The 26,253-nt window shown below is 37.3% G+C and overlaps 2 protein-coding genes across 2 annotated transcripts; both read left to right on the top strand.

Annotated features, from left to right (window-relative positions):
• Nucleotides 1-720: 720 nt before the first annotated feature.
• Nucleotides 721-11,989, top strand: LOC143300166 (ubiquitin-conjugating enzyme E2 variant 2-like). The gene is made up of 4 exons (XM_076613718.1): nt 721-784; nt 3,770-3,915; nt 5,416-5,538; nt 8,688-11,989. Exons 1-4 carry the CDS (start codon nt 769-771, stop codon nt 8,817-8,819), a joined length of 417 nt encoding a protein of 138 aa, XP_076469833.1. The 5' UTR covers nt 721-768; the 3' UTR covers nt 8,820-11,989.
• Nucleotides 11,990-16,625: 4,636 nt separating this feature from the next.
• Nucleotides 16,626-22,444, top strand: LOC143300737 (dolichyl-diphosphooligosaccharide--protein glycosyltransferase subunit DAD1-like). Its single transcript, XM_076614628.1, has 3 exons — nt 16,626-16,910; nt 19,169-19,318; nt 22,304-22,444. The coding sequence occupies exons 1-2, from the start codon at nt 16,700-16,702 to the stop codon at nt 19,297-19,299; spliced, it is 342 nt and encodes a 113-aa protein (XP_076470743.1). The 5' UTR covers nt 16,626-16,699; the 3' UTR covers nt 19,300-19,318; nt 22,304-22,444.
• The last annotated feature ends 3,809 nt before the right edge of the window (nt 22,445-26,253 follow it).

Below are 26,253 nucleotides of genomic sequence, written 5' to 3'. Positions count from 1 at the left end.
ATGCTGGGGTGGTTTTGGTTTTCTTGTTACTGTGTGTGCGACGTCAGTTGTCGTGCCATTTACTGAGGTTGTCTGATATCTGAACACCTATAATGGGTTTTTGTTGTTCGGTTGTTTGTTTGTTTGTTTGTTTGGTTTTTTGGGGTTTTTTTTGTTGTTGTTGTTGTTGTTTTTTTGGGTTTTTTTGTTGGGTTTTTTTTGGTTGTTGTTTTTTTGTTTTGTTTTTTGGTTTGGTTTTGTTGTTGTTTTCTTTTTCTTTCTTTTTTTTTTGTAGGTGTTTTTGTTGTTGGTTGTTGTTTGGTTTGTTTGTTTTTTTGTTTTGTTGGGTTTTTTTGTGGTTTTTTTGTATGCTTTACTGGTAGAGGACATCGTCCTCTTCATACTGTGGATGCAATACTTAGCATTGAATTTAAATTCATACCCCAGGTATCATCCCATACTTTGGCGCTTGACATATTGTAGGGTGATGTGGTCTCGAAGTTCTCAGTTGATCTCCCGATATAGAAGGTTTACTAGTCATTCAGTGCCGCAGACTGAACGTAACCGCATTACAGTGTATTGTATCCTATTGGTTCAGCAGTCCAAGAAAGTTTCCACCATCAATCAGAATTAGTCAGTGGGAAACCATAACAACTGAGGACATTTTCGCCGGTGTTCCTTCCATCACCTTTGAAATTTCGTTCAACAGTACTGCTCTTCATATAAAGCTATAATGCACATGTTAACCATCTTACTTTCACATAGCTACACAAGACCGAAGCTAACAACATGGCGCAGCAAGTCAGTAAGTGCAGTAACAGGAAGTATTTATGGACTTTTAGCTGTTTCAGCACATGTTTTTCTTCGTCCAATGGTTGGTCCGAGGAAACGAAACATTTCATTTTAGCCTAACAGCAACAGTATGCCTTTTTGACGACTTGGAGACATACTGGACTGGTGTTCGAGAGTCTGGCAGTAAAGGCCGGATGGAAGCTGTCGAAAGGAAAAAGCCGACGCCTTTGGAAACCAAATGAACAAGAAATTTTTACGAAATGACAGAACTCAAACTTAGTTGAATGATATTCGTTTTATTTTCTACACACCACATTTATAAATTTGAAATAAAAAGTTTGTATTTCGTATCAGGATGTCAAGCCCCATCATCACTCGTGCCATGTTGAACTGTCATGGCATCAGGAGTCATGCGGTCGTGAACACAATCATTGAGAAAGAAATTGTTTAGGCGAGACCTGTACCAGTATATAAACTATACACTCAGTAATGTAATCAACCAACAGTTTGCTTTCATTCATCACTGAGCATAGTTACAAATCAAAGCAGAATTTGAAGCATGATTGTGAGGGTCTCAAGTAATCATGAATCTTGGCACCATCTGGCTTGATAAGGGTGATGTTTTTTTCCCTTCAAGGTCAGCATAGATGCTGGTGAGCTAGTGCCTAATATGCAGATTCAGGATTCTGTTAACCATGATGGGTGTGTTATAGTTCATAACAGTATGCTTGTAAAAACACACAGCGTGCAGCAACCATTGACATTGCATAATCAGCAGTAACTGGAACTGAAGATTTAATGAAAGGACGATGGACTGTTGTAGTTTTATACCATAAGTACAAAGTTTATCCTGTATCAAAGTGGAGGCATCGTAGGTTACCAGACCCACAGAAGTTCCCAATCAAATAGGACATAGAACTTTTCAGTTCACTGGTTAGGCAGTGGTATTTTCGTACATAACAGATCCACTCAATTTCATCACTTGCAAGTTTTCATACATTAAATTAATATTTATGACAAATACACTTGTGTAATTCAAAATTTGACAGCAACTTTTTTTTCCATGATTAAATGCTGAAGAATTCTATTGAACAGGAAAAAAAATCTTGCATTCACATACACACACATACACACAAACCTGCGCGCGCACACACACACACACACACACACACACACACACACACACACACTCATTGTCACACACACACACACACACACACACACACACTCATTGTCACACACACACACACTCACTGTCACACACACACACACTCATTGTCACACACATATACCTGCACACACACACACACACACACACACACAGAGAAAGCTGGAGTTGTCAGCAGTTGATATGTCTGACAGAGTATCTTTTCATGTTACTTTTCTTACAGAAGCCAAGAGTACTTTAACATGTGTTATTATTGTGTATAATAATGTTAACATACAGCAAAGGTCCCTCCCTGTAGTAAATACACTTGCACTTAAAAGTTAAATTTCCTTTGCCATGTTTGTGTACTTCAGTTTGTTTCCAAAGACACTTGAACCAGCCTGTCACTGTGTTAGTCATCAGCTGAGTAATTAAACCAGTATGCATATATAACTCTCTCGTTAGATTAAGATGATGCAGTAAACATGTTCATTATAATTATAAATAATTATTGACCATAGCTCTGCTTACTGATTGTGACTTGAGAAGAAATTGCTCATAGTATCTACTTGGTATTGAAAGTGAATGAATCGATGAAACATGAAGAATGGGAAGTGTCCAGCCTTGTTAAACACAAAACTGTCAATCATTTAAAAAAAATCATTTAGATAAACCTTCATCACTTCATGCCACATTGTCTGAACAATTAAGATCCATAGGGCAAATAAGATTAGGCTGTGCTGTGGATGTCGACCCTTCGCCTTGATTTATCATCCCAGATTACAACAAATCGTGAAAAGGGGACAAGAATACTCCAAAGCCAAACAACAACTACATTGAAAAGGTCATGCAGGCAAATAACACTGCAGAATGGACATCTAGTGCCCATTCTAGTGTTTACAATCTCACTACCTTATTGCCAGAGGAAACAAGCGTAGATAGTAGTTTGTACATCACACACTGCAGAAAAGAGAAGAAAAATGTATGCTTATTTAAGTTATTATACTACTTTTATTACTAGTTAAAACAAATCCAGAACTTTGGAAACTGCTTCTGGAGAAAGGAGATGGAGTGGGCAGGAGAATTGTTATAAATTACATCAGTAATGTGCAGTGACTTTTGAATGATCATTATGTTGAAGGACTTTGCTAAGTTTCTTACTAACACTGTAAATAATGTGAATTATTTTTCATGCATGTGAGAACATTGGAACATTTATAAATGAAATTATGGCTGCTTATGATTGGAACAGCAGCCTGTGTTTTTAAAACAGTAAAAGAAAGTCAGGTTGTTGATTTTGTACTAGTCGACTGATTTATTCTTTATTAATTTTCTCTTGGGTTGTTGATTTAGTTCTACTTCTAGTCTCTTTAGTATGAGGGATATTGATTCATTCTTTATTTCCCCCTTGGTTTTTTATTTTGATTTCATACTAGTCTGTTGAGAGGTACTGATTTATTCCTTATTTCCTCTTAGGTTGTTAGTGCTAGTCTAATGTCTATTGAGAGGTACTGCTTTATTCTGTGTTTTTTTCCCTCTTGTGTTGTGAACATACTGTTAGTACTACTACAGATGTACTAGTCTGTTGAGATGTACTGATTTTTTTTCCCCCCTTTTTGGTTGTGAATTTACTTCTGTTCTGTTGAGAAATACAGATTTATTCTTTTTTTTTTCCCTCCTAGGTTGTGAATTTACAACTAATCTGGTAAGTACAGGGTTGTTCTTCTCAACCCCACCACCCCCCCACCCCCCACCCCCAGGGTTGTGAATTTGCTACTGGTACTAGTCTCTTGAGATCAGAGGTATTTGACTGATTCATCTTTTCCCCCTTTTTCTGTCGTATGTGTGAAGTTGTACCTCGGGGCTTTGTGCTCTTGGAGGAGCTGGAGCTGGGAGAGAAAGGTGTTGGCGACGGCACCATCAGCTGGGGACTGTCGGAGGGGGACGGGGACATCAACCTGGAGAAATGGACAGGGACTATCATTGGACCCCCATCTGTGAGTGTATTATTTCTGGAGTTCATTGTGGATAGATTGGGGCATGTTGTTTTGTTGTTATTTGCCTTTTTCCATACAGTTGATATTTCAAAGATTGTCATTTGTTAGTTCGTACAGTTCACTCCTTGTAGGAAATACAGTTCAGGACATATGCTTTTGTGTACACACACACACACACACACACACACACACACACACACACACACATATATATAAAATGAAGCACATAAACATAAGTCTATGACATCCTTTGTAAAGATCAGGTGTGAAAGTTATGTTAAAAATAATGGTTACATATAGAATTTACAGATTAATTTGGCACTGATTACCTGAAATGCAAGCTTGTATTTCATGTCCATGCTAGGGCATTGAATTTTCATTGGCTCATGTGTGAGTATATATACACGAGTGTATAACCCTGTTTTGAATGTCTGTGCATATATATTAATGTGTGTGTGTCTGTTGTTAACTGGAACTTTTTTTTTTCTGGAAGTGCCCCCTGGTAAATCAGATTTTGCTTTTGAAATATTTTTAGCAGATTTAGTGTCCAGGCGTCTAAAATGAAGTTTAATGATGCAAGAGGTACCAAATAAACAGTTTTGGTTGACCAATATAAGCCAGTTAGAATAAAGATCAGCCCTTTGCACTCTGAGAAAGATGGCAGGTTGTGATATTCTGCTGACAAGAAAACAAAGAATTATTAGGAGTCAGATCATGATTAATCTAGAAATAATGAAAAGTGTATGTTTGGTATTAAGAATAAAACTATTCCATTAAACATGAATGTGTACCTTTTCATTATTTCAAAACTGATCTCAATACAGATATATGTATATGCCAACAGTTATGTTTTGAGCATATCTACCTATGGTCAAGTACATTTTGCTGCACCGATATACTCACAATTCTAGAAAATTCTTTGGTCAGATAAAAATATTTTCAAAAAATTCTGTGCCCCTGAGTTCTGTGGTCAGTTTGAAAATAGAGACTGAAGATGAGCAAAGAGCATTTGACCCAATATTGTCTTGGCCAATGAGCGTTTGTATTTTAAATTTTCAGCCAATCATAACTGTGTTCTCATTAACAGAGTTTACTTCCCACTTTCCAGTATTTATTCAGTCGAGTTCAGTCAGTGCCACAATCTGCATATCAGTCATGCTCTAGATACACCATTATAATGGTTATTATAGATATATTGATTATTACAAACACATGTATTCTTAAGACAATAGTAGTACATAATTTGTGTAATTGTCATGTAACATTCTAGTACGTAATAAAGTTAATCTTAACTGCCTGTTCATTTGACCAGTTTTAGAGAAATTGCACTTTAACAGTTTTGTCAGGGATGTGGGTGTTCTTTTATCTTTGCTCTCCTTTTCAGTAGGAATCACATGCTGGTCATTGAAGCGTACCCCTCTCTTGTTTATACACATTGTAAATGCTATCGTAGTTTAGCAGATCGTTTGAGTGTATGATTTTTTTACATATATTTTTCAGACTAATTTTGAGAATCGGATCTACACACTGAAGCTGGTCTGTGGACCAGAGTACCCAGATAAGCCCCCAGATGTGCTGTTCAGGACCAAGATATCCATGAGTGGTGTTGACGACAAAGGAAGGGTGAGTTGTGTTGTGTGATCAAGGTCAGTAGAGGTGTACTTCTTTACAGTTCAGACTTCTTTTTTTTTCATTAGCTGATTTGTCTTCCAGGTCTTAGAATTTGTATTTTATCAACCTCTAAATCAATAGATTTTATTTGGGTCACTTCCAGATCAATTCCATATCAGCGAAATGGCATTAGGCTGATTCAGATGGCCTGAAAGGTTTACAAATATGAAGGAAAAGGTGGTGTAGACATAATACACTGAAATGTCAATCTGATGTGGACAGTACTGCCATGCTCAGGTAGTAGCGTTTACATTCCAGCATACAACTTTCAGTTCAACAAAAACCTGTTTTCTGACAATGATAAAATAGATAATTTGGATTGAATGATGCAATGGTTCAATTGTTATTGAAAGATAAGAAATTTAAAAAAGAAATAGAAAAAAATCAATTATTTTTGTCATTATTCATATAAAATAAATGAAAAGAATTTTGGCTTTTTAACTGCCATCTAAATCTTGCATGCTTGTTGGTTTTTGTGTGATGTGAAGGACGATGATTTGGAGTTTCTAATATGCAATGTCTGAGCCACAAAGTTGTGATTACAATGGGAAAAGCAGACCTGTTTACCAGTGCGATTTTTTAGCATAATTTGTACACTATCTGACTTGGAATATGCAAGTAGATCGATTTCAGTAGGACTCATAGGTGTTGTTTTTTTGTTTGGTTGTTGTTTTTTTTGCGGGGGGGGGGGGGGGGTGTTGGGTTTTTTTGCTATCTAGAGAGTAAAAATGTTCTGGATCAACAACAACGCACAAGTGGAACAAAGATGGTGCATGGATCTTTCACCCTTCACATTGATCATAGCATTATTCACATTTACAGTGTTGGGACCCCGCAGAGTCAGTCTGTTGCATATTGTTTTGACATTGCTGCTGGCTGTGTGTCGACAGATTCTCTTGACAAAACGTCAAAATTGAAAGTTCACTGCCAGTGCCTTTCTGTCTTTGTTACATGTCACCAATGAGGCCTGTCTGTAGCCAAAGAGAACAACACTCAGTCAGTGGCTGTGCCCACCTCCCAGTCCCCCACCATTTCCCACCTGCCCCCACCTTTCCCTTCACCTGGAAGAGCTGTCGGAATCACTGCCATGATATCACCCTCCCCCTTCCACTTCTCTACTTGTGACATTGACCACAATTTTTCCTTTCTCTCTTTCGCTCTCTCTCTTCCTCTCCCCTCTCCCCCCACCTCTCTTTCTCTTTCTCTCCTTGTGTCTTTCTCTGTCGTCTCTCTGTCTGAAAGTCCTGTGTGTTAATCATAAAATTTAACTTGACTTACTTAGGAAGAAAACGGCCAGGCATCATTGATAAAGTACCCAGATCCATTCTGTAGAACCATGACTCAAATCACAAACATGACTACTACAATTGCCCCCCCCCCCCCCCCCCCCCGACCCCCTTCTCCTCTCCCCCATCCCCTCACTCACTCTCCTGATCCATCCCTCCAAACTCCACCTCCCTTGTGATGTACTTCTCGCTCCACACCTTTTACATGGACTGAATAGGGCTGGCAGAAAGGATTGATGTGGGGGGCTCAAACTTGTCAAAGTCCAGTTCTGTTAAAGGCCAGAGTGGAAAGCCCTGTTTCCATGCAACCATGATGTTGGTGTCACAGCTGTCCGCAACACCTTCCCTCTCTAAAACTAAATCCAACCTTGTTCTCTGTTTGTGTTACTCTGTCACCCCTCACCACCCACTTACACATACACAGTGTGAATGCCTTAAACATGCACACATGCAGACATGTGTGCGCGCACACACACACACACACACACACACACACACTCATTAATTTAGACACATAGACATGTGAAGATGAACTTGTTCTATTTTTCTTTTTTTTTTCTTTTTTTATCCTCTGAAATCACAGGATGACCCCCAGATCTTTAGACAGAAGGCCATGATAGCTCTCAGAGTTTATGCTTACAGGAAACGTTCTTTCCTCTGTGTGTGTGTGTGTGTGTGTGTGTGTGCACATTTGTCTGATGTGTGTAATTTTCTGAAAGCCTGGCAAGTATGAACCTATCTGGGCAAGTGAATTTCCCACTGACTAGCCCAACTAGGCAAGTGAGTAAAAAAAAAAAAAATAAAAAAAAAAAGTTAATGGTGACTCTTGCTAGTACAATTTTCATTAGGTCTGTCAATTCCTGACATAGTGATTATTTGTTTCACAGTGCCAATGCAGGCTTAAAATTCTGCATGTTGTGGAAAAGGCCATAGACCTGTCACCAAGTCAGCTTGGCTAAACTGAAAGTAATTGTACCAGAAATAATTATAACATGAAATTTGCAATAGATATGATAATAACGGTATGTGCTTGAAAGTTATTGAATCGCAGTTTGAGGCATGTTCACTTCGTACAGCTTTTTCTTTCTTTTTTTCAAACAATACACCAGACACAAATACAGGGTAAACAGGCCCAGAAAAGGTTGAAACATTGATAGATATAACCATAAAATTGGCTTGGAAAGTCACAATTGTCGGTGACTGGGTTGGTGGAATCGTTCACTTTCTGACACACAACTTTTGTTTTGACACAGAATGGTTTGTGATGGTGAACAGAAAATGAAATTTTGACTGACGGATCGTTCTTAGTTTTAACTTTTTTTTTTCTTGTTGCAATAATGGTACTGATTGCTAAAACCTAAACATGAAAAAAAAATAAGAAAAAACCAGAGTGCAGGCTGCGGCAGTAAAACCTGTGTGTGGCTGTTTATGGGGGACTGGGGCTGAACAGCGTGGGTGTAGTGCCACTGAACTGGTGTTGATGTTGGGGGAGCTAAAAAAAAAGGTGAATTAGAGATCAGCTTACATGAATTACTACAGATGCCAGCAAATAGACTTGGAAGTTTTTCTTTTCTTTTTTTTTCTTTTTCTTTTTTCTTTCTTCTGTTTCCACATGAGCTTTGAAATGTTTTAGTCATGTTAATCATGGTCATTGATGGGGCATTACCAGTGACATGCATTTATGTGCTTTGTTGTTTAAATCCAAAGCAACAAAAAATGACTTTCCCTCCTGTCAGTCACACACTTGTTTTGTGTTGTGGTTTGTGTGTTTCATCACCATATTGCCATCATTAACAATTACTTTTTCTGTTGCAGGTAAGGTTGGATAAGATGGACATCAACTGGAACCGACAGATGCGAATTCAGAGCCTTCTCAATAGTATTCGACATAAAATGGCCCAAAACCCTAAAGTTCCACAGCCAGCAGAAGGTCTGACTTATGACTGAGATGCAGACTGTCAGTGTTGACTATGGCGTTGATCTTCGTTCTATTGTATGCCAGATTCCCTATGCCTGACTTTTCTATGTAGATTGACAAACAATTAAAGAACACAACACAAACTTGCCTTGGATGGTGTGTCATAAAATTGACTTGGCTTCAGTCTTTTTTTTTTTTTTGTCTTTTTTTGTCTTTTTTTTCTTCTTCTTTTTTTCTCTCCTGTTTTCTTTATTCGAACTATATGAACCAACCTGATATTATGTTAAGTTTTACACCACAGTACATTGCACATTTCTTTTCTCAGCTGTTTTTGTTTAATTTCTTTTTTCATTCAAACACATAATCTTTCAATTTTTGTCTTTGGGACTATGGTGAGGAAAATGAGAAAACTAGCTGCTTCAAGTGGGTTTTCTCATCTGAGCCAAAAGTAGTACTTGACAAGGATCAATATGATTTCCTGCAGAGTGTTGTGTTGTTTACCACTGTCAGCTCCTCAGTCTGCAGCCAACGTGAACAAAAGTAAAAGTGGGCGGGTAAGATAAAAAGATTTTTTAAAACACGTATTTGATAAAGGAGGGGAAAGAAAATGAAACAAGACCCCCAATCTCCAACTGTTAAAGTGTTCAGTTTCTTCATTCTTCACAGGTGTTTTTTGGGGGGGTGGGGGGATGAAGGGAGTTTCATTTTTTAAAGACAGTTACTGACTCCCTTTTTTAAAGACTCAGTTAATAGTTGGTGAGAAATACAACACTCTGAAGGTTAGTTGTATCTGTTTAAAAAAAAAAAAAAAGGCTCTGTTATTTTACACACCATGTTCTGCAACAACAAAGAGATTGTTAAAAAGAAAACTATGATAGAGCATGAAAAGAACAATGCTTTTAATCTTTATCATGAAAAAGTTTACCTTTCTAAAACACTGCTACTTTTCCAAAATGAAAAGATGAATGAAAGATCTCTCTGCAGTAAAAATGCATGACAAAAAATCCAGGGGGGGGGGGGGGGGGGGGGTAGACTAACATTTTGACAACTTTTAAATTTCCTTCTTAAGCAAACAAAAATATTTTATATGCAGTGAAAGGACAGCAAAAATATGCATGCACATTTGGTTCTTTTCTATCCAAACAAGAAATCCTACAAAGTTATCCATTGTAATATTGAGGTGTTGAAAGATTACAGTTGTGTCTTGTTTTATTTTTGGTCACCAACCCAGTTCCAAAAAAAAAAATATATATATATACTGTGACGAGCCAGTCAGAATCAATCTTGATCCCTTTGCAAGTCCTGCCTTACAGCCTGAGAAAGTCACATTATATGGTTTTTCATCAATGCCAGGTCTGTAACACTTTTGACAGAACTCAGTATGATATACATGCAAACATGATGAGCAACCAAAGCCTTGAATTTCTATTGTGAACTGAAACTGTGAAATAAGCAATGCAAAAATTTTGCATTCAGCAAGTACATCTAGAAAGCGGAGATGGAGAGATAGGGTCTAAGTACATCAGTCTTGCACAGTATATCCATGTGCGGAAGTGGGTATCCATCACTCACAATCTTGAAAATAGTTATGCTTGATGCATGTGATGCCTGCAGATCAGTAACGCATGCACTGCAGCCACCTCACAAGTGGATTGTTTTGATATCTATCTTTCTTCATGGGAAATGAAACCCCCCTGAAATGTAATGTTCTGGTATCATGTTATTTTCCTCAGGGAAACAGAGACACTCCATGCACCCCCAATGTAATGACATGGTTTATAATGGTTTGGTTTGGTTCCAGTCGAAATATTTTGGGTTCATTCTTTCATCAGCAGTAATGCAAAATGTCCCTCTGAGGGTAGATGGGAAAATGTTATGATTAGTCAACTTGGACTGAAGTTTTCCATGGGTCTGCTTGACTCCAATGATAAAATTGAAGGCTTTTTTTTTCCCTTTCATATTATTTCTTCAAGAAAAATTTATTCTTGCTGTCTTTCAAGGGAAAAATATCCATGCAAGCCGAAGGTACTGTCAGCTGATAGGAAATTTATATATGCAATGGATTGAGAATGGTGAGATCGGAGTGTTTGGTTGAAAACCCCAACTATGTTAACATGTGATTGTTTGTTGTATGTTGTGTGTTGCCCTGGTCTTTGTCACAGACATTGCTGTTATAGTTTCTGAGAGAAGGATAGAAGTGGTGAAATTTGTTTGGAATGATCTTCAGGTTTTGGTGAAGATCTTTCCAATCTTTGCTACTGCTCAGATTTTATTTACCTACTTTGTCTCTCTGTTTAAAGTAACACCAGTTAACAAAAAAAATGGAATCTTTTATGCACAATTTTAATTCTGATTTGAGATGGTAAGAAACATGCTTACTTTTCTTCACTGAGATAACTGAACCTTGGTGTGCTATAGTGATGTTGAACAATATGAACATATGTGTTTAAATTAAGACCATTTCCCAGTGCTCATGTTTTTTGTGTGTAGTATTCGCTTCAGTATTCCAGACATTTGTGCTTAGATTTTTCCTTTTCATATTTCTGCCTTTTGCTTAGGTCCACTTCATTTTGGCTGTGACTTGTGGCAATTGTCTGCTGTTGGCTTGTCAGCAAGGTCAGTGTCACCCTGATGGAGGCACTGTTAGGATTAGTTTGCACTGGAAGAAATCTGATAATTTTGCTTATCGTTTAGGAGATACTTCAAGATGTCAGAATCTTAAAAACTTAAAAATTCTGAACACTAACAAGTTTTTGCAATCTAAGGTTTTCTTAATTCATTGTCTTGTTTGCAGATACGTAAAATGTCTTGGGTTTGTTAAAGATTATGTCTACACTCATGCATACAAATATTCCTCAAAAGATAATATCTGCACTCATGCATACAAATATTTCTCATATTCTTCTCATTGACACACCACTGACTGTGGATTAATTAGTTACTGATTGTGAATTGATTAAAGTATAACTTTTCCATATTGGCGTCAAACAAAAAAAGCAATTTATAAATTCTAGAATTAAGGAATGTAGGAGTTTTGATGCAGCAAATTAAAAAAACAAAAAACCAACATTGCTAGACGTCTACATGTACATGACAGCTGTTTAAAAACAAGTTTTTTTTTCAGGAACCGAGCCAGAATTAACTTATTCACATTTTATGCTACAGTTATTTAATATCACTTTTTTTTTCTTTTTTTGCATTAGATGTTTTTGAAGGAATCATAAAATTGTGTATTTGCTGTGTGGTCTAATTATTGTGTGTGATACTTGATAAAATTGATAGGAAAATGAAAGTTGCTTCAAGAAAGATTGTTTTTTGAAGATTTTTTTTATTGCCATGTTCTCATTTGTTGGCAATTTGCTGTGTGACTTGTAAGTGCAAGATGTATGTTTCTTCAGGATTTTATGATGTGGGAATTAAAGTTGATCAAATATGATGACACTGAATAACTTGATACTGTTATTCATGTTTATAATTTACAGGGCTGTTCGCCTGTTTCTTTCTGACTGTGTGTGTGTGTGTGTGTGTGTGTGTGTGTTTGCATCTAAATTAAATACAGAAAAGACATTGCTGTTCCAGTCTGTCTTTGGTTATTCAGTGTATAAAAGCTCTTTTTTTTCTGTTGCAGTATTCCTCTCCAAGACTTTTTATATCTCTTAACACTATTTGATTATAATTATTCTTGTTTTGCTGATTCAGTATTGTCTGTAGATTTTGTTTGTTGCTTCAATTGTCATTAATGTTCTCTGTTCTTTTACACGGCTTCATTTCAGTTTCATTATGGCACTGTTTGATTTTTATGCGTGGACATTTTGCACCATGCAGTACTGTTTTTTTTTTTTTAGTTTTTAATTTGTTTTTAAATTTAGTTTTTTTAACATGGTTAATTTGATTTTATTGCTTAGCAGAAACATTTTGATCCTCTACTCAGGAGTAAACATTTGTTTAAACCTTACGTTTTTGCCTTGGTCTGTTTTTACACTATCTAGCATGCCTTAATTGTCTTGTCTGTAGCCTTTCTTTACCACACATTTCAAGCTTTCACTGAGTTAAGGGCATGCAGGTAAAGACATTGGAAGAACTGAATAAGGGGACAGATTGTTAGAAAGAGATGTATCAATTTAGCTGGAGAAAACTCTTTTGAAAGCTGATCATTGTGACATGTATGTAAATAATAGCACAGTTTGACTTGGAACAGGTAAAGGAGCCTGTGTCGTTCACAATATCTTTCATTTTTATGCTATGACTGGGAAAAGCATTTCACATCAAATTTAATGCTCATGTGTGCACACATCTGCAAATGCCAGCAGTCTCTTGCGGAGATAAAGATGGTCTTTAAAAATGTAGATCAGTATTGATAAGTGCAGTTAAGTTGGGGCAAATCTGTTTAGGGGCCACATAATATGGTTATCATTGTGATGTCATCCTTTTATCAAAGATAGGTCAGTTGTTGGAACCATCAGTTGATGCTCTTCAAATATCCAGGAGACTAAACCATCTTTCGAATTTGATTTTAAACTAGCCTAAGTGTTTCACAAAACATAGCTGTTTGTGTGCCTCTGTTGATGGTAACCACACATTCATGTTTGATTTTGATTATTTGCCTATTATGTATCTTTAAATTTTGTTATATTTTATTTTATTTTACTTATTTCATTTTAGTTGTTTTTTTTATTAACCACCTATGGTAGGTTCTCCAGACCTGACCAGTGGGGTTGGTTCTGAGCAGAGATCAGGCTGTTCTTTTTTTTTTTCTTTCTTTTTTTTTTGTCGTTATTTTTTGGTTAGTCAGGCCCCTTGAGTACATGCATATATTTATTTTTGTGCACCTATTAGATTGGATTTCTTCTACAGTTTTTTTCCAGAGGACAACGCTTGTTGCCATGGGTTCTTTTTCAGTGCACTAAATGTGTGCTGCACACAGGACTTTGGTTTATTGTCTCGTCCGAATGACTAGATACTTAGTTTGATTTTCCAGTAAAACTTTGGAGAAAGGGCAGGAGTGGAATCAAACCCAGGCCTCACAAACACTGTACTGGCAGATAAGCAGCTTAACTACTCTGCCACCTGAATTCCACGTTTATTGAAGTTGAATGTCATAATCAGAATGTCTTTATGACCAAAAATATCTTTATTACCAAGTATGCCAGGGTCACAAGGAATATAATATTTATACTGTAAGAAATTTCTCACATTATTTTATCACTAGTGTAATATGACTGACCCACATCTGAAGTTGCATCCATTAATTATTGAGAGTCCATGTAACGTTGATTATCGAAACTGATAATGTTACAACTGAAGTTGCAAAGGAACAGAAGAATGCTGAAGGCCAGTGTACAACATAGGAAATACCAGTCTAAAAATCAACAGTAATTTAACATATTTTTCTTCTAAAAATTGATAACTCTTCACCTTTGTGTACATACTCAGGTTGTGGTTGATACCTTCTTGTCTCTTTACATGAAATCAAGAGCTGTTGGCACTTTACATGACAGCTTTAATGACCGGACTGTTGATCAAGGATTGAAATCAGAATACTAAGGCACTGGGGCAGAGCTCTTTCTTTTCTTTTTTTTTCTTTTTTGTTCCCCTTTTTTGTGGGTTTTTTTTTTGGTTTGTTTTTTTTTTGTTGTTTTTGTTTTTTTCCCAGTCTTCAGCTGTTTGCTAACAATACAGAGAACCTGTGTACATATTGCAGCTTAACGATTCTGATTTAAGTCTGACTGCGATTTGAAACAGTCTGAGGATGTAAATAATTAATTTTCTTGAATGTCATTTTGTTTGTGTTGACTGTCTTGTCTGTAAAATTAGTTTGTAAAAAAAAACAAAAAAACCTTCATTAAATTCCAAGAAATGATTAATTTCTCTGTATGTGTGCTTGAAATTTTGTTGGGTCTTCATTAGTATTAAAATGTGAATTGTGCAAAATGAAATACAATACAGTGACTATAAAATCAGATATGTACATCATGCACAAATTAAAACCTGTAAAAGATGTATGGTAAAATAGCTGGCTGCTTTGGTGTATGACCTGTAGACATTCTAAATTTGACATTCAAACTGAAAGACCCCTAGCATCCCATGAGGGACTGACTCTACATGTGCAAATACAATGCGGACAAATTTAACAAAGTGCAATATCCATCAACAAAATCATCATAGTTTCCCACCTTTTGTCTCTTTCCACCCCTTTTCTTGCGTTGCATCAAGGGAGCCTGCTTTAACTGACAAGGGAAGAGTACATGGAGACCGGTAAGGAACTTAAAGAGATTGCATTCTGTTTTATTGTCATTCGTTTTTAACTTTTTTAATCAGCTTGATGTCATGAATCCATTTTTCTGGATCACTAGCCTTCTCTGATGCAGCTGATTTTTGAACAAGAGTGACGTAACGCAAAAAGAGGGGTGGTATACATGATATATAAAATGAAGTGGGACAAAAAATGAGTTTGGAAGATAAAATAACCTGAGATAGGAATAATTATGGTGGCATATTCTTGTTAGCAATATGACTACATTTGTGGTTTTTACCTGTGAAGTGGTGTGTAAACTGTGGTCTCTGCAGATTCAATAAGATGCTGTAAATGAAATCTGGTGGTAAATTTTGGTCATGGAACCATTGATAGTCATACATGAAGATTGTTCTTTAAGCATATGTACAATCCATGGATGTGATGATATCAAAACCACAATCGAATATCAGCTGCTTTGAGATACCATTTACACCCAGATTTCACCTGGACTAGGATCTCTACAAAACTGTAAAGGATTAAGTCACAAGTAAGTTGGAAATGAACATGAGAATGTAACAGTGGGAAACACAAAGATAAAGCAGGCTGGCAGGTAAACAGACAAAATATATAACAGTTGAAGAAAACACCAAAAAGTCAACAAATGCAATCAATGGAAACAAAACCAGTTTAATTTGGAAACACATGATTAATCCTTTCATTGCCACGGCTTTTATTCTCAACGACAAATTTTTCCCAAGGGATGTGTTGTCACAAAGGGTAATAACTGAAACAAAAATTTCAGCATGCAAACTATTAAAAGAATGTACATATAACCTATACTTCTCTGAAATGAACACACGATACAAAAACATTACAGTTTCTCTTGAGTTTAATGATTCTGCAATTTGAAGATCCCTACAATGACATGGACAAAATTTCTGTCCTGGGGCATTCAAGGGGTTAAAGCACATGTTGAGTGAGAAAAGACAGGTAAATATTGCTAGAACAAACACATCAACTTTACTGGAGAAAAGTCTGAATTTCACAGAAATCTGTTGTGATAAATAGTAATACAATACAGTACAATACAAAATTAGTTAAGATGTGCAGAAATACAGACAGGGGAGGGAGAAGAGAGAGAGGGGATATATGTTGTTGTTTTTTAAAGGGAAGAAGGAAAAAAAGAATCATTGTTTTATAAGATATGAACATGTGAATATTTTGCACATAATTTTCAAATAGATGCATGAATATACTTTTAGAAGTATATGCAACTACCAACAGGAAAAATGTGTGCGTGTGTGTGTAGAGGAGTGGAGAGTCACATAGATAACACAGAGACTGATAGAGTGGATGAAGAGTTTCACATGTATCAGCCACTTAACATGTGTAAGATGATTTATATGGCCCGTTTAAAATTAAACATAACCATTTACAAGTGACTCAGTGGCTGGTCTGTTAGTAGAAATAAGTTGGTGATTGTTCCTTGGGCGTTTCACGTTGTTTTAAGTCCATTTGGGTTTGTTGATTCTCAGAACAAGCATAGTTATCATGTTCTGGTGGTTTTGCCTCTTTTTTGCAACTGTGGATACGGCCAAGACACATCCGGTCTCAACAAGTGAACGTCTGCCACGTTGAGAGCACTGGAAAGCTGTCTGCTGCCATTGTATCAAAATGCCTGAAACACTGCGCTCCGTGGTGGCTAAATTCTATGATGAATACATGCAGTCAACGCCGAAAAGGCTCAAAATTGTTGATGCATATTTGTTTTACATCATGTTGACAGGCATTGTACAGTTTGGTTACTGCTGCCTGGTCGGCACATTTCCGTTCAACTCGTTCCTTGCTGGTTTCATTTCTACAGTCGGTTCGTTTGTGCTTGGAGGTAAGCATACATTTTTGTGTGTGCAGTTTTATAGGAATCATTAAGTGCAGCTATGTGATATAGTTACATTGAATCTGAATGGATGAGCAGAAGCAATAGCATGCGCACACACACGCACACATATATACACACAGTGGTTTGGTTTCTGTGCAACTGCAGTAAATTAGTATCAACAAGCAAGGTCTGAGTTTTTCCACAGTTGTGACATTGATGAAACATTATGTTGTTAGGTAATTGATTTCATGTTTAGATAATAGTATTTGAGAACTTTTTTTAAATCAAATACTCCAAGTACGATACTTGGTATTTTAACACTATGATAGTGCAAGTGTGACTGAGGCTGTAACAGTTTTAGTGATTGATTTGAAATGTTTTGACTGTTGATGTGACTGTCATTATGATTATAACAGGTCTTTCTATGGCGCATTTCATATAGCTCAAACTACTCAAAGCGGATGACATATAAAACAAAACAGAATGTGTACATCATATTCACAGATGGAATTTTAAAATGCAAACATGCACATAATTTGATAATATAATGAAATATGCACCCACCCAGCCACACAAAAGCATGCATGGAAGAGGGCAGAGTATATATCAGAGAGAGACAGTGATATTTGTGAAATTGGAGACATCATTTTTGAGATTGTTCTCATGATTCGAGTGAAGAAGATTGCCAAAGTCAGTAAGTGTGGGATAGTTTTCCAAAATTCAGGGAGCACAACAAAAGAAGAACCAATAACCATGGGACTTCACTTAATAACATTAACAGTGGTTTGTTGTTTTTACTTGTACACTTTGTGTGTGTAAATGTGTGTGTGTATGTGTACTATACATATGTGTGTCTGTGTGTGTGAGTACAAGTGTGTACATAACACTAGTTTGTTCTTTGTTTTTATTCTGTCAGAAAATCTATTTTTGATAATATCAAACTGAAAACTGAAAAAAAAAGGAGGGGTTGGGACCCCCCCCCCCCCCCCCCCCCCAAACCTGAAAATGTGACATTACTGACAATTGCATAATTAATGTGCAATTTTATACATAGTGTTAACGTTGGTGTCTTTCAACATGTTCACTTGGCAGTACATCCATCCCTCTTTCCAGCTCAGTCAGGATCCTTGGCGTTGTCCTTGACAAGACACTGTCCATGCAAAAATTTATCATCAGTCAGATATGTCAATCCTGCTGCTGTCATTTGCGACGCATCAGTTCCATTCTGATATATCTGTCCACGGACGCAACATCTAGACTTGTTTCTCTCATTCTCTCTCGCCTTAACTCCCTATTGTCTGGTTTACATGCTTCATCCATTCAGTCCTTCAGCACATACAAAATTCTGCTCTCCGACTTGTCTTCAGAAAGAAAAGATCTGAGCACATCACTCCTATTTTGCAACATCTCCATTGGCTCCCTGTCTCACACATACAAATAAAGTATAAGATCAGCATGTTATAAATCTATTCACAAATCTGCCCCTTCCTATCTTTGTGGCTGCCTTCACCTCGACACTCCATCTCGCTCTCTACGATCGGCTTCGGATCCACTCTGCTTACGCATACCCAGATTCAAACACTCCACTGTTGGATGCCGTTCTTTCTCTGTCTCTGGACCTTGTGTTTGGAATGAACTTTCTCTTTTGCTTCGTCAGGTCTCCGCACTCAGTTCTTTCAAGTTTGGCCTTAAAACCCACCTCTTCACAAGATAGCATCCCTCCCCTACCTCTTCCTTGTCTACAGTTTCTTCAGTTTTAGAGTTATGCTTGCAAAAGTTGCATGTGCATGACTGGTGTGAAAGCGCTTAGATTTGTCTCTGCACAAGATTCAGCGCTATATAAATACTATCATTTTTATTATTATTATTTTATTATAATAATGATTAACGACAACATTTTAACTATTTTAAGTGAATATATTGCAATATTTTACTTATGAATGTCTTACATGTTATTGCTTCATTTCAAAGTGATGTTTAATGTTTTTGTGTTAAGTACTTGTCTATGTTTGTTGTGCAGCACCTGATGTTATTTATCTTAAATGGGGTAATTAAGTTATGCTTATCTTTATGTTTCAGAAAAAGATGGTGAGGAGTAAGCAAAATAAAGGTGTTGAGCAGTTCATAGCTCTAGATATGTGCAGTTGAGTGATGCAGGTGACTTTGTATTTACATTCAGAATGAAAACATACATGTAATTATGTATACATGTATGTTACACTATGTAGTTTGCATCCTGGTTAAGATTTCCTTTCTTTCTCCAGTGTGTCTACGTCTGCAGTCCAACCCTCAGAACAAAGGGGAGTTCACTGGGATCAGTCCTGAGAGATCATTTGCTGACTTCATCTTTGCACATGTTATTTTACATTTGGTGGTCATCAACTTCATTGGATGAATGGCAACTGATTTGGAAGGTATTTCAATATTTGAAAGTATTTTTCCTCTTTTTGGAGGGAGATGGAGGGGGGGGGGGGTGATCTGCATGTGTATACACATTAACTTAAGAGGATCAGCACAAGTCATGTCTGCACTGATTTGGATAACAGAAAATCAAAGCTCCACACAGTAGGGTAGGGAAGAGTAGGCTAGGTCAGGTGTGAGTAGTAAAGGCTACACAATACCAGGATCAAACCCAAGACCATCAGAATGTACTTTCAACACTTTAACCACTGAGCTGGTAGATTTTACCAACATGAATTTCATAGCTGTTTATTTAGGTCCCTGCCAGAACTTTCCTGGCCTTGTTTACGTTTCAGTGACTGTCCTTACAGCTCATCCCTGAGAGGTTCAGAACACCTCACATGGAAGACCTCTTCTTCTTTGCATCCAGTAGGCAGTGGATGTTGAACACATGCTGAGCCAGTTTGCCAGAACAAAAGTATTATGTCACAGAGCCTGACACTGTTTGTTACAGATGTAATGGAAGTTGTGCAAAGACCAAGAGGCAAATCTTCAAGGCTTACTTGTGCTTCACGCTTTATCCAGTAAAGGAATCATGAGGGGGGCGAGGGGGGGGGGACAAAGAGATTAATTGTTAAAAAGTGCTCTATATTAATATTAGATATTATATATAAAATATGCTTGGGAGGGGAAAAAAAGGCTTGGGAGCAGGATCGAACCATGCACGTTCAGTTCTGAAGCAAGCGGACTAATTCCCACTGCTGCAACACATCTGACATCATTTGCCTGAATTTAATATCAAAAGAAATGTTTTCTTCTTCGTGTGATAAATAGACGTACTTGTATTGGACATAATAACGCCGTTTAGATCATGTTTTTTGTGTGTTTTGTAATATCTCGATTATTCCTTTATTTTGGCAGTAAAGGAGGCGTTGCAGTTGCTTCAAGCACATCGCAACACATGGTAATCTCCAGATTTGCATGAACCAGTCTACAACAGGCTTTGATTTAATTTTTCTTTTAGGTTCATTCCAGTTAATTCAGTGTCCACTTCAGAATATTTATATGCAATAACACATTGGTGGTGTAGTTTGTATTACTGTATGTGTTCTGTCCAGCATTTGTATCTCTTTCCTTTAAATTGTGAACAAGAAAAACATGGTCATGTCTTCTTCTAACCAAACACAACCAACCGAAAAGTGGGTGGCTTTTTTTTTTTAATAGAATTTTTGGATTTTGGAACAAATCTCAACAAAATAATCCGTTATTGATCCAGAAATACAGCTTAATTCGGGAGACTTACAACCTATTACTGGTATAACTATGAAGATTTTTTTTCATACTGTGTTTAAGCCAAATTTGGTAATGGCAGACACAAGTGAGTCAAAAGGGAGTGGCATCTTTTTTTATGATGTGGCAGTTTGACTCTGAGCCCTGAAGCATGAAAACAAGTCAATTCCCAGATTGTTGTTGCCATATTTCTTGTGGTCAGTGAGGTCTCCCAGGTCTCGTTTGGAAGTTTAGATCTTGTTGTTATGTTCTATCATTTGTTGCTTTGTATCTTTGTCAGTGTGCAGTTTGACAAGAAGCAGGTTCACTGGCTAGTGTGCCTTTCTTCTGTAGTCTCAAGCCAAAATAATGCATTGAGATTTGTTGTGTACTTCACCATTTACCTAGATGGATTGAATTTGTTGTTCCAAATCAATAAAACATAAAGCTTCCCATCTGAAGATTTGATAATATTTAGTCACAGATTTCACTGTGCAAGTTTGTCAGGTCTTTTTTTTAGGTTGATGTGCCAGCATGCTGAAGTGGAGAGCTGTTGGAATGGGATTGATGAAAGATAATTAAAATTGAGTCATTTGATTTTTTTAACAAAACCTTTACCTCCACTTCTTAAAATATTATATTAGTTTCATTTTACATAATCATGAAAAAATACATTTTTTGGTGGAAGTGTTGGAATTTTACAATCATGAATGAATCCAACATTCATGAGACTGAATGAAGGTTGTTCTTTTCCACTTGTAACAGTTGTGATGTGGGCATTACTCTGTAGATGGATGTTGGCAGTTTTCCCTTTTGATTTTGCAGGAGATTCCTTTGCATGGTCATTTTGTTTTTTGGAGGTATTTGGCCAAACTTAAAAAAATAAATAAATAAATTCCCAGACTTGTCCAGTATATTTCACTCCTTGTGGTATTTCCCCACAAATCTGTTGGTTTTCAGATGTTCTGATACTGTCACCCAATATTTTTGTTTACTTCACCAGTGTAGGTGACAAAAGAAAAACGTTTTCTAACAACTACCATATATCTATCTATCTAGATATTCCATATATATCTGAGAGATTATTAAAAACTAAATAAAATTTCAGGTAAAGCCACTGTAAATGTGAAGGGTTGCCAAGATACACCCTTAAGAAAAAAAATTCATGCGTACACATGGGGGTTGATAATGATGATTGATAATTCAAATTGTTTTCTAGCTACTGAAGAATGAAAATTATATCATGTTTTAAACTTCCCTCTTCATCGCAACTATTCAACTTCAACAAATAAATCTAACATCTGCACTTAACCAATGTGTAAATTGTATTAATAGTTGTTTTTTGTTGTTGTTTTTTGGTACAATTGACAAGTTGTGCTAAAATATGAATGCACAGCTGGTTGCCAGGCGTGAAGCTTTTTTGTGTGGACTGTAGTGCAAAAAGCAAATGAAATATGATGCACTAGGATAGGCCGTAGAGTAAGGTACAGCAGAATAACTTAGAGAAGGGTAGGCTAGAGAAGTTGAGTAAGGGAGGCTCTGCAGTTTAAAGGGTAGAGAGGGTTATGCTCAAGTAGGATAGAATTTAAAGATCATAGAGTTGGGAAGGAAAGACTAGGCAAGAGGAGTTTGTGTTCTCTGCACACAAAGCAAGTGCTCTGAAATGAGCTTTGTGTTCTCTCCACAAAGTGGATAATTCATTCAAATGACCCTGACTTTTTCTGTTTCAGGTGGCCAGTGAGAAAGTGCGGACGTTTGAAGCATCGTCTCTCCAAACAGGGTCACAGGACAGGAGACATTGCCCATGGTGTGAATGTTATTTAAATACTTCAAGAAAAAATCAGTAAAAAGGAAATTTCAAAGATGAATAACAGTTTGACAGTGTGATAATTTTTGTGTTGATTCCTCATTGGCATGCAGTTAAACTATTGCTCATTGGTTGCTTGTCTTGGCAGACAATGAAACGTGTTTTTTTTCCATCAGATTGTGACAGTCTAATGAACAGTAATTGTTATGAACAAATGTGACGCTAACCTCCAGTTGATGACCTTTGCAATGTGGACAGTGTCAGTGAAGAGTTCCAAGTCTTCAGTCAGTAGTTCTTGTGTGAGAAGCATTTTAAAGGGGGCTGGGGGGGGGCGGGTGATGCTGGGACCACTGGATCTTTGCTTACAGTTCAGGTGATATTAATTGGTTGCCTGCCTCAGGACCTGAGACAAGTTAGCAAGCCTTGCTAGGGGGAGGAACTCCTCAAATCCAACCTTACTCCTCCACGCCCCCTTAAATACAGTAGACACCACATCCATTCAGCCTTCTGTTTATTTTCCCCCACTGCTTTTTACAGAGGAAAAAGCAGTGGTTACATGCCTCACATGATTGATGACAACACCAGTTTGGTCAACAACACATTACCATGGGTAAATAGGACCAAACAAAAGCTCACCAACAATACACCAGTCATGGACAAAAACCTCCTACTGAATTGGCATTAATAAACAAAATCAGAAGCATGGACATGTTACTGAAATTAGTGAATTTGCATAACTAGCCCCTCCCCCTCCCCCCAAAAAATCACATGCATTTATTCCCTCACTGCCAGTCAGTGAGCTTTTGACCCATGACGGTGTGCCATCATCCACAATCCTACAGTGGCCAAGAAAAACTACTGGAGAAGGCCAAGATCTCAACGGCCAACCCCATTGGTCCACTTTTAGATACACAAGCATATCACATCAAAGATACTGCACAAAGCTGTTATTTTAGGATGCTATAGCATGTACACTGATGCCAACCTCCAAAATCCATTTGATAGATCTGTTATGATTCCAGTTTTTTGTCACCCTCAACAACATTGCATTTATTGCAACAGGCAACCAAGACAGTGTACGTAGAACTACGCATAAATACAATTGTCAAAAATCACAAACACGGATGGCATTTTTGGTGCCAGGCCCCATGTGGCTGACGAGGGTATGAGCAAAGAAAGATAGATTTGGTACAATTCACACAAGGAGGCATTTTCACATGTGAACAAAGCCTTGCCAAACTGCACAAAAAGGTTATTTTCGAATGACTGACCATTCTTCATATCGCTTTTTAGTGAAGTGTTATATTCTTTCTTTCTTTTTTTCCCCTCTCTCAAAATGACAACTTTGACCTTGTGTCTAGTGAATTTACATCAGTCCCGAGACCCACAAATAGGCTAGTCCAGTAGAGTGATTTTATTTCTTACACATTGTACTTTACTGTCCTTCAGCAAACCAGATATTTTTACAGAGTACTTTGCAGCACTAAAATTGGGTGTGTCGCAATGGCTGGCACTTGATGCAAATCCAGCTGTCTGAGAAAACAGCAAATTTTGGAACTGCAAAATCTGTCAGTGCAGATCCATTTCTTGGTATTGCACAAAGTGGACCAAAAGTCTGGACATCAACATAGAGGAATACAAGCCAAGTCACTGTCTGGAAACAAGAAATCAACATGGGGGTATACAGACCTAGTCACTGCATGAAAACTAGACATTCAATATTGTTGCTTACAGTCCAGCTGACTGCATAGGGTCAAATCAGAACTGCCTAACAAACTGAAAGAATTCCAACTGCACTGACCACAAAACTCATTTGGAAAAATAAAACACCAACGACACTGTTCATGACATATCTTGACAAAACCATTGAGCTCCTTAAGGCAAATAAGACTGGGATGTGCTGATGTAAGCCTTCCACTCTATCACCCCCAGATTACAAAAAAATTTTTACTTAAAATGGATAAAAAATACTCCAAAGCCACACACACAAAATGCACTGAAAGGCCATATAGGCAAAAATACTGCAGAAGAAACGGCAAATACCCATCCCAGTGTTGACAATATCACTACCTAATCGCCATCTCAAACAAAACTGCGCAGCTAGTACATGTGGAAAAGTGAGAAGACAAAAAAAAAAAAAGTGTCAAGGATTGCTGGGAAAAAAAAAAGGATGACCAGGGAAGGCAGAAAAAGCAGATGATAATGAAGGTAGAAAAAAGGCAGAACTGAGAGAGCAAAAGAAGACCGGAAATTTCTGACACGGAATCTCCAGAAAGTGGTGATGTTATTTAATCTGAAAGACCAGCCGACCACATTGGGCCACATCAGGACTGTGAAACCATACAAATGCTCAACAACGTCAACACAAAACTGTCATCTACAAAAACACTAAAACAAACCCAGATCGCCTGGTGCCTGATCAGATGCCTGATAGTGAGCGAAAGAATAATTTGGATCAACAGGCCTATATATGTCACTGCTTCAAAAGTACTTGAATGTATGATAGGATTGATGATTTAGAGTTTGGGCTGACTGAGTAAAGCAGTGTAAACAAAAAAAAAAAAAAACCTCTTAACCAAGTTCAGAGGGCCAATACAATACCCAAAATATACTGAGGTCTGATACATCAAGAACTCAGAACTGTCCTCATAGTCAAAACTAAGCACGTGACGAAGCTGTCATGATGCTAAATGAAATGATCTGGTGACTTCTTACAATGCAAAGTAAATGGACCATCTGACAATTCTCATAATTTGTAAAAGTGCTAGAAAAAGGTGTCAGCCTGCAATCTAGATATGTGGCAACACAAATATCAACAACATATATATATATATATATATAATGAAATCAGCAATATGGCCTACAGAATTATCGTCGGACTTGGAATTTTTAGACTCCCCTGTTTACAACCTCTCCTCGCCCCTCCAAATCTACTTAACTATATCGAAAAAGACTTCCATCAGTATGTGATGCACAAACTGGTACACCTGCAGTCAACTATTTTCTTCTCTTGGACAGATCAACCTCTAAACTAGATATTATTTTCAAGAAAATTTCTAAACACACACATAAAGCCTGTTCAATCGATATGCACAATTTGCAATCTCATATGGTCAACACATCTTTGACAACAGGACGAACTAGACTGTAGAGGTGTCCTTTCTCATTTCTTAAAGCACTTTCTAAATATGAACCTAGATATAAACCAAGACCTGGGAAACATCTACCAAGAAATAAACTTTACACGATCTGAAAACCACCAGTCATACTTACAATGTATGGTACAAGTCGGTTGGAAAAAACAACTCGCCTGGAATTCTCAGGAAATGTTCTGTTTAATAACCCACATACCATGAAGACATACCTCTGTATAGAACAAAGAAAAAATGTCAATATTTACACACTCAACTCTGTGAAAGACAAAATATAAACATGGTTAACCATTATTATTTTGCGGTATCCTTTCCAGTAACTCCCACCACCTATTCACTTCATGCCAGTCTCTTGTCTGCCAGCCAGAAGCTGAGAGACTGAAATGAAAGGAAGTGTCATGTTTTTGAGAAGAAAAAGGACTTCACAAGAGGAGACAGAACAAAAATAAACACTTAAAAACAGTATCTGAGCTTCTCTGGTTCTCCACAAGGGGAGTCCAGAGGGTGACCAAAGCCAGCCAACCATAGCCATAGCCATCTTGTCCTGTCCTGAAGTCCAAACAAAGACAGGTATTGTGGGGGGGGGGGGGGGGGGGCAAATAAAAGAATGAAGAATGAGAAATGGCAATTAAAACAAAAAGTCAAATCTCACAACTATATGGATTTCTCTCATACTCATTTTGACATTCATCCATGCACTTTGCAAAGAAAATAATGGACA

The sequence above is a fragment of the Babylonia areolata genome, chromosome 26 (assembly GCF_041734735.1).
Source record: "Babylonia areolata isolate BAREFJ2019XMU chromosome 26, ASM4173473v1, whole genome shotgun sequence".
Lineage (NCBI taxonomy): Eukaryota > Metazoa > Mollusca > Gastropoda > Neogastropoda > Buccinidae > Babylonia > Babylonia areolata.
This window is presented reverse-complemented; position numbering and strand designations above follow the sequence as displayed.

Excerpts from the sequence above, each read along its gene's own strand:
- LOC143300166 (XM_076613718.1), top strand. Across the intron at positions 3,916-5,415 it reads CTATCATTGGACCCCCATCT|ACTAATTTTGAGAATCGGAT; the intron begins GTGAGTGTATTA and ends TATATTTTTCAG. Across the intron at positions 5,539-8,687 it reads GTGTTGACGACAAAGGAAGG|GTAAGGTTGGATAAGATGGA; the intron begins GTGAGTTGTGTT and ends TTTCTGTTGCAG.
- LOC143300737 (XM_076614628.1), top strand. The coding sequence starts at position 16,700 with ATGCCTGAAACACTGCGCTCCGTGGTGGCTAAATTCTATGATGAATAC. Across the intron at positions 16,911-19,168 it reads CGGTTCGTTTGTGCTTGGAG|TGTGTCTACGTCTGCAGTCC; the intron begins GTAAGCATACAT and ends TTCTTTCTCCAG.